General features: G+C 38.1%; 1 protein-coding gene across 1 annotated transcript; it reads left to right on the forward strand.

Moving 5' to 3' along the window:
• Positions 1-45: 45 nt before the first annotated feature.
• Positions 46-11596, forward strand: FBXO45 (F-box protein 45; the record flags this gene model as incomplete). The annotated part of the gene is made up of 3 exons (XM_084231101.1): positions 46-360; positions 7076-7432; positions 11411-11596. 3 exons carry the CDS (start codon positions 46-48, stop codon positions 11594-11596), a joined length of 858 nt encoding a protein of 285 aa, XP_084087227.1.
• Between the last annotated feature and the right edge of the window lie 362 nt (positions 11597-11958).

An 11958-nucleotide genomic window follows, 5' to 3' on the forward strand; every position in this document is an offset into this window, starting at 1 on the left:
GAAACGCCGGTGGCGGCGGCGGCCCGCGGGCCGGCTGGTGAGGCGATGGCGGCGCCGGCCCCGGGGGCTGGGGCATCCTCGAGCGGCGCTGGCGGTAGCGGCGGCGGCGGCGCGGGCGCCGGCTCGGGCTCTGGGTTGGTGGGGGCCGGGGGTCGGCTGCCCAGCCGGGTCCTGGAGTTGGTGTTCTCCTACCTGGAGCTGTCCGAGCTGCGGAGCTGCGCCCTGGTGTGCAAGCACTGGTACCGCTGCCTGCACGGCGATGAAAACAGTGAGGTGTGGCGGAGCCTGTGCGCCCGCAGCCTGGCAGAAGAGGCTCTACGCACGGACATCCTCTGCAACCTGCCCAGCTACAAGGCCAAGGTGAGGGAGCCCCCAGTCCCGCTCCTTTGCGCCGCTCTCATCGCTGCTTTTCTGAGATTCTGAGTAAGACGCCTTGCCTCACCATCCCACCTTTCCATCTTTCCAGTCTGCACCTCACCTCAACCTCCCATCCTCTTCTTTTTGAAGTTCTCCTTTTAGGCTCACCCCGCTTTAAAGCAATACACTGTAAACGACCACATGGTTCCAAACCTTGGTTTCCATCTCTTATTCTACTTTCCAGAGTCTTTTCCCTAAAAACAGGCCACTCCCATTGTTGTGCCTTTCAGTACTCTTATCCTATTTGTCTCTCTGACACCCCCACCCCATAGGCTTTATTAGATCATCTCGGCTGCCTTAACGTGGGCTTAAGGTCTAAGGTCCTTTCTCTCACCCCACATTCACCACTCTTATCCAGGCAGGTTCTGATTTTTAATCATTTTTTTCTTTATAGTCATGCAAGTTCTTTTTAATTCCCTCCACTATGCTTCAGGCTTATAAGTGAGGTCCTAGGCTTTCTGTTAACTTTCAAGACACAGGGTTTAATAGGACATCTTCCCATCGGCACCACTTAACCGTCATAATACTGCCTTACTCCACTGTAATTGACTACTTTCTTGCCAACTTTTCCATAATTCCATTTTGATGGCGTGTCTCCTGTTAGGCATGTTACTTGTTATTTCCAGTTTTGCTGTTGTTGTTTTGCCCCTTTTAGATTCTTAAATGTATTGCTCTTTTCTTCATATACAAATAAAAATGTCAAGAAACAGGTTATGGTAAGCTGAGAGAATTCTTCAGGTAATATAAACAAAAAGTCGGAGACTTGGGTTCTTTTGGATGGGTAACAGTTAATCAGTTAAGCAGTCACGAAGAGTACATACAAGAGGATATAAAGTGTAACCTAGAATGTGGTAAACAAACTACATTAAAAACTAATAAGGGAAAGTATTCCATTTTAATATAGATTGCCAAGGGCCGTGGGGGTGACAGAGTAAATTTTTTCTCTTGTGAAATAGAGGTAAAATTGTTCTTACGTAATAAAACTGGTTTTAATTTAATAAAAAGCATCGCTATTAAATATGTCAGCCAAGTTGTTTTTCTATTAAGCAAGTTGTTTTTCTATTAAGTGAAAAAGCATGTTCATTTACTATAACAATATTTGTACATGATGCTCAATGGATACTAGATGGATAGTAGAATGCAGAAGATTGCAATTTTGCCTTACTCTGTCTGATAAAAATGTAGGTTTCATAAGTTTTATTTCATTTTTATTTTTCCATTAAAATTTTACTATTTTTACTTAAGCTCAGGATATTTTTGTAATTAGTCTGTAATGGATATGTTCACATGATTCAAGATTCTTACTATATGTGATAGTGTGTTCATGTGAGTGAACATTCAAAGAAACAAAGTGGTATAAAGCAAAATGTCTTCTTTTTGCACATGTCCCCCAGCTACCCAGTTTCCCTTCTTGGAGGCAACTGTGTTCTTTTGTATCCTTCCAGCAGTAGTTTAGATTTCTTAAGTTTTTAATGCTTTGTGTGTCTTTCTACTACATGTGCTATAGGTATTATAGACTTGTACTAATCACATGTTCATTCAGATGTCACAGGACTTTCCTTGAATATTTTGAAGATAAGTTTATTTTGAAAGGAGACATAACTTAGTAAGAAATTCATCAGTCTAGAAGAGAAAATGATGCATGTAAATAACTACACTTGTAGATATAAATAAATATATATTAGAAGTTCAGTGAATGAAGAGATTTGCAAGTTGAGTGGAGGAATGGAGAAGGTTTGAAGTTCAAGTTGTATTTCAACTGAATTTTAAAGATGGGGAGGACTTGAACATTTCATTAAGAGGAAATAACAAAATCAGGACAAGAGGAAACTAACTATGGATGCCTTCTTGCCTTATGAAACTTACAATCTAATGGGTTGTGGTGATTGGGGGTGTGGGGGGGTGATACTAATCAAATACCACACAGTTGTAAAGTTGCATTTGTGGTAAGTACTATGAAGGAGAGACACATGGTGCTGTAAATATGAATAATGGAGAATTTGACCAAGTAGGGAAGTCAGGGAAGGCTTTCTTTGAGGAAATAAAGTGTGAACTGAAGGATAGGATAATTAGGCTAAGGGGAGAGAACAGCCTTCCAGGAGGGAACCTGAGGAGTGGCCTGGGTATAATCAGAAAAGGTAAGGTGAATTTGAGATAAGGTGGAAAAGGTGTGTTGGGGCCAAACTATAGGGAAGCCATTTTGAATTATTAGCAAGAAGGAATTAGGAGTGTGAGGATTGGTGATATGATTGTTTTGCATTTTTTAAGAGGTTATTCCTAATCTCCTAAATCAGGTTGGAGGGTGGGGGCTTAGAGGAAATAAGAGTAGATCAACTAGAAAGTAAGTGGTGGAGGACGTGGAGAAATATAGTAGAGATTTAGCATGTAAAACCTACAGGATTTGGCAATAGATTTGAAATTGGGTGACCAAGAGGGAGGTGTTAAGGATGAACTGCTAGGTATCTGACTTACTTAACATAGGGATCACCTACATTTTGGAGGAATAACTATGAGTTCGGTTTGGTAGAATTTACGGTGTGTTTGAGACATCCAGGATATTTCAGTTAGGCCTCTGATATAGTTTGGAGCTTCAAGGAGAGGCTTAAATATATGAAGTAGTTTAGTTAGCTTGAATTGAAGAGAAGTAATGGGAAGTATGCCTGTAAGGTAAGCTGACACTAGATATATCATGAAAGTCTGTGGTGTGGGCTTTGTTTTACAGTTGGCAACTACGGAAGTTTGAGCAGAGGAGTGACAAAATAAGAACTGTGATTTAGAAAAACTGGGCCTTGAGATGAATTGGAGAGGGCAAGGGTTAGTGTCTATACCAGTGACTTAGGACCTGAAATAAGTGTATAGAGAAGAGAAGGGGATGGCTGGAGAGCTATAGCAAGGAATAGAGCCACCAAATACATAAGAGAGCTGGTTAGGTAAGTGGGAAATTCAGTTAGAATTTCCAGGAAGCCTGGGTAATGGAAATGGATGGGAACAGATTTGGGGTAGCATATAATTGTGAAGTGTTTAGAGTTGTCAGTCTCTTTAAGACTTGTCTTCTTCAAAAACTTTATTATGTTTTACTACTAAGTAACATCAATATTATTGGTCATACTTGGCATCTAACTATAATTTTCTAAACCTCAGACTTAGATACTAGACTAGATCGTAAAACTCTTCTGTAATATAAAATCCAGATTGTGCCTGAGACTGAGACAGGAGCTATAAATTGTTTTTATTTATTAATTTCTGTATTTATTTTCACTAATTTGTATATTTATTTTTCTATTTTTCCTGAAATTTTCAGTATCTCTAAAAGATAAAGGATATATAACATAATAATATAATCTCATTAACATCTAAGGTATAAAGAAATTTATAATTACTTAATATTAAGAAATATGGTAACCAAATTTCTAATTGTCTTATAAATGTCCAATATTATATTTTTTATTTTCAGTTTATTTAATCATGATCTTTTTTTTTTTTTTAAAGTGTCCTGTACCCAGAGGGCCCTCTGAGCAGTATTCTTTTTTTTTTTTTAAAGATTTATTTATTTATTTATACAAGCACTGGGTACAGTCAGAAGTGCGGGAGGGCGAGAGAATTCACCAGAGCCAGAGCGGTGAGCAAAGCAGGCAAAAGGACCGAAGCACACTGCTGAGGGGAGCAGCGGGCAGCAGGAGAGGTCTGCGCGCTATGTGGGACCCTCCTCCAGTGGCCAGGGAGCAGCCGGGGATGGAACCAGCGCTGCAGAGGCTGCGGGCAGCTTTGCAACCCAGCGCTCAACCGCTGCGCCACCAGGGAGGCCCTATTTAATCATGATCTTTTAGGACCCTCCCTGATGGTACAAGGGGTTAAGTCTCAGCACTATGAAGCTATTCGCAGCCTCTACAGCATGAGTTTGATCCCCCACTGGCTGGGAAGCTACCCGCATGGAGCAGCAGACCTCTCCTGATTTGCCTGCTGCTCCCTTCAGCAGTGTATTTCAGTCAATCTGCCTGTTCTGTTCCCTACTCTGTCTCTGGTAAATCCTCTTACATTCCCCCCACCCCCGCACCCATGGCCTACACCCCAGTTTCTTATATGCAAACAAATAAATCTTTAAAAAAAATTCTTTTAAAAGTTTCTATGACAAAGAGTTGATATATCTTTTGGTCTGCAGAGTCATCTACCATCTCCTCCACCTTCCACCCTGCAACTTAAACCAGGGAGTTTACCCTGTGGAGTTTATCTGATTCAATTTCCATGGTGATGCTTAGCATGCTTTTCTGCCTATATTTCCTATAGAGGTTTGATCAGTGTAGGTTAGATTATTTTTTTTCTAAGATTTTTTTGTTTATTAGAATTAAGTGCCTGGGTTGTGTACAGAATTGTGGTATAGACAAGAGTGGGTAGGAATTCAGGAGAGAGAAATCAGGGGGATTGGGTTTCCCTGGTTGAGAATAGATTCACCAAGGTGGTAGGACTGGAGCTTAAAAGAATATGTGGGAGGAAGAAAGTGGGTATAATAGAAAAGACAAGGAGAACAACATGAAGTTAGAAAGTGAAATAGGAGGAACCAGATCTGGGGTTCAAAAGCTGGGCAGAAGAATTTACAGTCAATAGGATAGTCAATATAGAAATAATCAAAGTTTGTTGAACTGGGATGGAATATAATAATGGTGCTGTTTTAAAAAGACAGGTCTGGAAAGAATTCAGGTATAGGGCTAAGGACTGACTTCTGGAGAATTTGAGTTGGCAGAGATAGGATGGTCACCAAGAGAGGATTCAATAGGATAATAGGGAGAATGTAAGCAGTATCAATGTGGGTAAAATAACAGGAGAATAAGGATAAAGAAAAAAGCTGTTGGTATTTATAAGATTTGGGGATGAGACACAGGTAAGTATCAAATGTTTTTGTAATGAGGAATTAATTTCTTGAGAGTAATCTCTTGAGCTATTATTTAGGCAACACTCAATATTTTTGAGGAACATTTTACTTCCCCATTTAATCCTATGTTCTGATCTTTTGGGTGCTTAAAAGGACCTAGTAGGACAAATAGGAAAAAATTTAGGAATACTTTAGTTTTACAGTTTCCTTATGAAAATATGGGCTATCTGAAGCAAGCAGATTTTTTATTTTTGTTTTTCAAAACATCTCTCTGCTTTGTAGTGCAACAGTGAAATAGTGAACTGCTGGCTAATAGCTAATGAACACTGGATGAGAGGATTGGATACTTCTCTTTGGGACTCTATACTAACTGTACATTTTATGCTTATTCCTAAGTACCAAGTTATCTCTAAGGTCCTTCTTAATGATGAAATTATATGATTCTGGAGTTGATTTCTCAGTTTAACTAAAGCAATAGTCCCAGTCTTCACTGCTTTTAGGTAGTTTGAATAAAGTAAAGAGGGGATTAAAATAACAACATACCAAAAGCTTTAAATTATTAAAGTAGGAGAAATTGTTATTCTACAGAGTAGCAATTTTCATACTGTCCTCAACTTTGGAAGCTTAAGAAACTAAAATTACTGAAGGTTATTTAGCCAGTCCTGCCAATGGTAGCTGCTCTTAGTGACTATTTTCTTATAAATTCTTTTTTTTTTTTAAAGAGGCATGGTTTTATTTATTTATTTATTTATTGTTTGTTTGTTTGTTTATACATGCACTGGGTACAGTCAGAAGAGCGGGAGGGTGACAGAATTTACCAGAGCAGGGAGCAGAGCAGGCAGAAGGACCGAAGTACACTGCTGAGGGGAGCAGCGGGCAGCAGGAGAGGTCTGCGCGCCATGTGGGACCCTCCTCCGGTGGCTGGGGAGCAGCCGGGGATCAGCCGGGGATTGAACCAGCACCGCTGAGGCCGCAGGCAGCCTCGCAACCCAGCGCTCAACCGCTGCGCCACCGGGGAGGCCCTATTTTCTTATAAATTCTAATGATGGAATTTAGATTCTATCTGGCAGATTACGTGGTTAGGTAAAATGAGAGTGGTGATGTCTATGTGTATGAATAATTCCCTGCAGGGAGGCTGAGAATCTAAGATAGTTTGTGGTTATTAAATTTTTTCATAAATTTCAGAGCTGCTGGAACTAAATTCTCTATTTTACTTAAAATATAATGCTTTTTGGTAATAGCATTGCCAGCATGAAAATTGAACATTTCTTAATTTTTAATATAAAAATATCAAATGTCAATAAAAGTAGAAAATTAATTTAATGAACATCCTTTTTATATCCATCACCAAATTTCACCAGTGATCATGGGCAACCTAGTTTCATGTTTGCCCCACTTATCTCCTGCTCCATCCCTTGATGTTTCAAAGCAGTCCCAGATGTTGTCATGTCATTCATGAACATCTCAGTATTATCTCTGAAATACAGAGATTCTTGTGTTTATCTTTTGATGTTATAAGAAGTCTATTTGGAGGACTTATACTATGGTATAGAATTTGGTCAATAATGAAACAGTTGGCAGCTATTTTTAATTATATATAATTTATTATGTATGCCGTAATAAATTAGTATTAGTATGCCATCTTGATACTTGAACCATTTTTTAAAAAATACTTGTATTATCGAAATATAAACTGTTGTTTAAAAGCATATAACCTGAAAGCTTATGTACTTCTTAATGTTTGAGAAAAATCAAAATTCTATTTCTTTGATCTGTTTTTCATCTCTTCAGGTACGCGCTTTCCAACATGCCTTCAGCACTAATGACTGCTCCAGGAATGTCTACATTAAGAAGAATGGCTTTACTTTACATCGAAACCCCATAGCTCAGAGCACTGATGGTGCAAGGACAAAGATTGGTTTCAGTGAAGGCCGCCATGCTTGGGAAGTGTGGTGGGAGGGCCCTCTAGGCACTGTGGCAGTGATTGGAATTGCCACGAAGCGGGCCCCCATGCAGTGCCAAGGTTATGTGGCGTTGCTAGGCAGTGATGACCAGAGTTGGGGCTGGAATCTAGTGGACAATAATCTGCTACATAATGGAGAAGTCAATGGCAGTTTTCCACAATGTAACAATGCACCAAAATATCAGGTGAGAAACTGGGTATTTTCTCAGATGTAGACCTTTGTTAAATCATGTTTAATTTGTTTTAAATTTACAAAATTTATATAGCTATTTTGTATGTTTTTTGGGTAATTTTAAAATAAATAATGTAACTTTCTTTTTCTGTTAGTCTAATAATAATCTTCTAGTATCTCAATATTTGTTTCCTAATACATAATTCACCTTGAGTAATCCATCTTTGCTTTAAATTAGGGGTTCATGAACTTATCATGTACAGGGCCAGGTAGTAAATGCGGGCTTTGTGGTCTCTATCACAACTGTTCAACCCTTGTTATAGCACAGAAGCAACCATAGGTATTTTGTAAATGAATGCATAACTATGTTCCAATAAAAAATTATTTATGGGCTGTTGGCCAAATCTGACACAGGAAATATAGTTTGTCAATTTAGGCTATCGATTATCATCTTATCCTAATGTGGCACATCTAGATCTATTTTTTCCTTGACACTTCACCCCCACAAATGTACCTGTTTGCATGCACAAACACAACCAGTTTCTGCTACTTAGTAATATGTGAATTTAAAGCCTCTGGAGATGTCAGTGATTCTATAAAGACAGGCAAGTTCAAGCCAACGACTGTATTTTTAATTCTTTTAATCTTAGCTTTAAGCTATACTCATTTGATTTTAGGATCAAAATTATAGTTCCTATTTGTAAAAACTATATGATTACCATAGATTCCGCAGAGTCTAAAACACAATAATCTGTTTTAAAGAATTACAGATTGCATATTTCAGAGCAATATGTGGCTTGGATGCTTTAGCCTCAGTAATGGCTTCAGATCAGGCATACTAGATTTCACTTATAGGAGGAATATAGGGGAACCAAATAAGACATCAGGGGAGGAAAATAATAACAATATAAAACAAAAAAAAATAAAAACAGACAATTATAAACCAGAGCATCCTGCAGGGGAGGAGGAGGGAGAGGGATCAGAGGGAGGGAGGAGCACAGGGGACTGAGGTGATGGTGCACCAGTGCATTGGCGAAGGAAATTCTATGGGGACTACACCTGAGGGGGAGGAAAGCAAACATTGTTTACAAATGAACAGTGATGTAAAATACATGTAAATTAAAAAAAATCAGGAATACTAGAGCAGAAGACTAAAAATATATTTCATTTCCTGAGATATTAAAGCCTGAAAGGATTTCTTTCATAGAATCCTTTCCTCCCTGTCGTTTAGGCTCTGCAAATACCCTGGGGAGAAGGGTATCTGGATTTAATAATTATTGAAGATAAAGTCCTGTGACTGACTAGCCTTATGATTCTGTAATGAGAAACTTTTAGTGTTTGTTTTTCAAAGAGCATACTCTATGATTTCAGTCCTTTTCAATTATTGAAAAATGATCTTTCCCTGCACATTGTCTATTTTTTTAAAGATTTATTTTATTTATTTATGCATACAAGAACTGGGGTATAGGCCAGAGGTGCAGGGGTGAGAGGATTCACCAGAGACAGGGTGGGGAGCAGGACAGGCAGATTAACTGAAATATGCTGCTGAGGGGAGCAGCGGGCGAGACAGGAGAGGTCTGCTGTGCCATGTGGCCAGGATGGAACTATGCCTCAGTGGCTAGCTAAGTCTTTGATCCCCGTGCCACCAGGGAGGCCCTATGTTGTCTATCTTTATGACTCTTCCATGTGTGCTTGAAAAAGTGTATATTTTGCCATTATATCGAATATTGTATAAATGACAAGTTGGTTGATAGTGTTAAAGTCTTCTACATCAATATTGATTTTTCTTCCCTCCTATTTCATTATTAGGGAGACAATTATTAAAACCTCCAGCTATACTTGCTCATTTATCTCTTTGTACTTATAGTTCATGTGTTTTGGAACTCTGTTAATACATTCATAATTGTTATATCTCACTGACTGATATACTCTTTCATTGTTATGAAATGTCCTTCTTTGACTTTAGTGACATATTCCTAGTACTTAAATATCTATTTTGTCTGATATTAGTGTAGTATTCTAACTTTCTTATGCTGACTGTTTTGCAATGTACTTCCCCCCATCTCTTTACTTCCAGTCTATCTTTGTAGTTAAAGTAGGTCTCCTGGACAGCATATAATTGGTTCTTCCTATTTAACTACTTTCACAGTCTTTGCCTTTTGATTTGAATCTTCAGTCCATTTACACTTAGTGCAATTGTTGGACTGTTTGATATTGGACTATGTCTGTGCCTCTGAAGCTATGTTCTTTATTTAAACAATTTTTTTTCCCTCTGTATTTTAGATTGGATTCTTTCTTCTTGTCATTTCATTCCTGTTATTGAGCCTGGCTAGTGAATTGTGCTCTTTAGCTTTACAATTTTCTTTGATTCTTAGTTTCTGTATCTCCATTGAAATTCTCTAGCTCTCCTTTAATTAATACTGAGTTTTTCTTTATTTATTTGGACTTTATTAACTTCGAAGGTTAAATATAATAACTGCTTTGAAGTTTTGGCAGTTTAACTGCCAAATCTAGTATCTAGGCCCACTTGGAGTCAGTTTCTATTGTTTTTCTCTCTCTGAGTAAGAGTTGTACTTTCATGTAGCTTTTCATATCCAGTAACTTTTAAATTGAAAACTAGACATTGTAGGTAATATGTAGAAAGAACTAGATTGTTTTCTTTTGGTATCCAGAATCTGCTTTTAAAATTATTTTTCCCACCGTCATCCCTTATAACTAGCCCCTTGTCCCTTTCCCTCCCACCTCCCTCTTAACCTCAGAGCCCTCATAGTGATTATTGATGTCTGCTGATTTTTGAAAGTGTTTTATGTTATCCATGCATTTTAAAATGCTTTGAATTGCCTGCTACATAAATGTCCAGTATTTGTTTCTATTGTTCTGACTTGCCTTACAACACATAATTTTCTCATGCACCCTTCACTTTATTGACGGTCCTACCTAAGGTATATAATGCTGCTATGAACATTGTAGATAGAATGTTTACTCTCTAGACACTGCTTTGTTTTTCTGAGAAGTGTAGGTTTTCTTGTTTTAGTATGCAGTTAACTTGCTTGAACTCAAACTGTAAATCCATGGTATGCAGTAGCTGATGTTTAGGGGTTTTTGTGCTTCTAGTTGCTACTTTTTCTGCCTGGTTCTTTGGAGAGTTCTCCTGTGTCTGTGTGTTACATTAGTCACACAAGGCTTTGGGCAAAGTTTATTCTCAGGTTTTGGGGTTCTTAGTGGTTCATTGCTTCTGGAGTTCCTCCTATAACTTTCTAGTTGCTGTGCCATCTTTGACTTTTTGAACTCTGGTGCCTAAAGCTAGTAAGACTTCTGCTTTCTGTTCCCTGTATTGTATGTCAAAGGTGACATAAACTAGCTAATTTTTCCAGGAGCTGTTCTGTCTTTGTTTCATGTTCCATAAAATAGGGATAACTTTTAGAGTCGATGTGAGTATTAAATTAGATAATATAAATAAATAGCCAACAAAATACTAAATTTTCATGACTTTTTTATGCTTGTTTTGTTTGTAGCAGTAATGGTCATGGTGATTTGGGGGTTCTTAAGTCTGTAAAAATGGGTTTGAGTTAATTTATAAGTTAGGCCAAGGCAGTGGGAAAAAGCAGATGTTGGCAGTAATTTGTAATTGGAATTACAATGAAGTAAGATAATGATGACAGTAGGGATTATCATAATTGGGAAGTATGATTTCTTACTTTAAACATTACGACCTTCTTCCTCCAAATATACAACCTATAAAGGTTGTTGCAGGCTATAAAGATAAAATATCTTTATTTGTCTACTTTTTCAAATGGAAAAGAACTAGATGTATTTTTTTCTTCTACGTGTTTTTTCCTCAGACCACACCAGAAAACTGTCTTCTCTTTTTTCTAGGTAACTTTAAGGATATATATATTCTTAATATTTTCACTTGTTGATACATATCATGTTTCTTCTAGCTATGGTGTTAATAAGTTTTCTTTAACCTTCTTCTTATGTCTGTTTGCAGATAGGAGAAAGAATTCGAGTCATCTTGGACATGGAAGATAAGACTTTAGCTTTTGAACGTGGATATGAGTTCCTGGGGGTTGCCTTTAGAGGACTTCCAAAGGCCTGCTTATATCCAGCAGTTTCTGCTGTATATGGAAACACAGAAGTGACTTTGGTTTACCTGGGAAAACCTTTGGATGGATGACAGTGGCTTTCTTGGAATGAAAGACAGAGTGGAGGAGATATCTGCTTATGGCGAAAGTAGAATCATGAAGTGACAGTGTCATACATGCATGCCCAAGAAACATCCTGAAAAACACGTGAAATTGTTAACTGGAGAAGCAACTCTACAGCAGAGATTATCTTAGTGTTTCCTCTTTCTACTGGGCCAGAAAAGTCCTCAGGGTTGCAGTTGGTTGAGTGGGCAGTTGACATATGCATGTTGCAACAAATTTTGTCTCTAAGTTAGCAATGTGTTATTTCCAACTTTTAAGGTGAGATTTTAGGAAGCTATAAAAGGGAAAGATAAAGAAATAGCAAGATTTTAAAGTAGTGTGTTTGTGAAGA

Source organism: Talpa europaea (genome assembly GCF_964194135.1).
Source record: "Talpa europaea genome assembly, chromosome: 4".
NCBI lineage: Eukaryota > Metazoa > Chordata > Mammalia > Eulipotyphla > Talpidae > Talpa > Talpa europaea.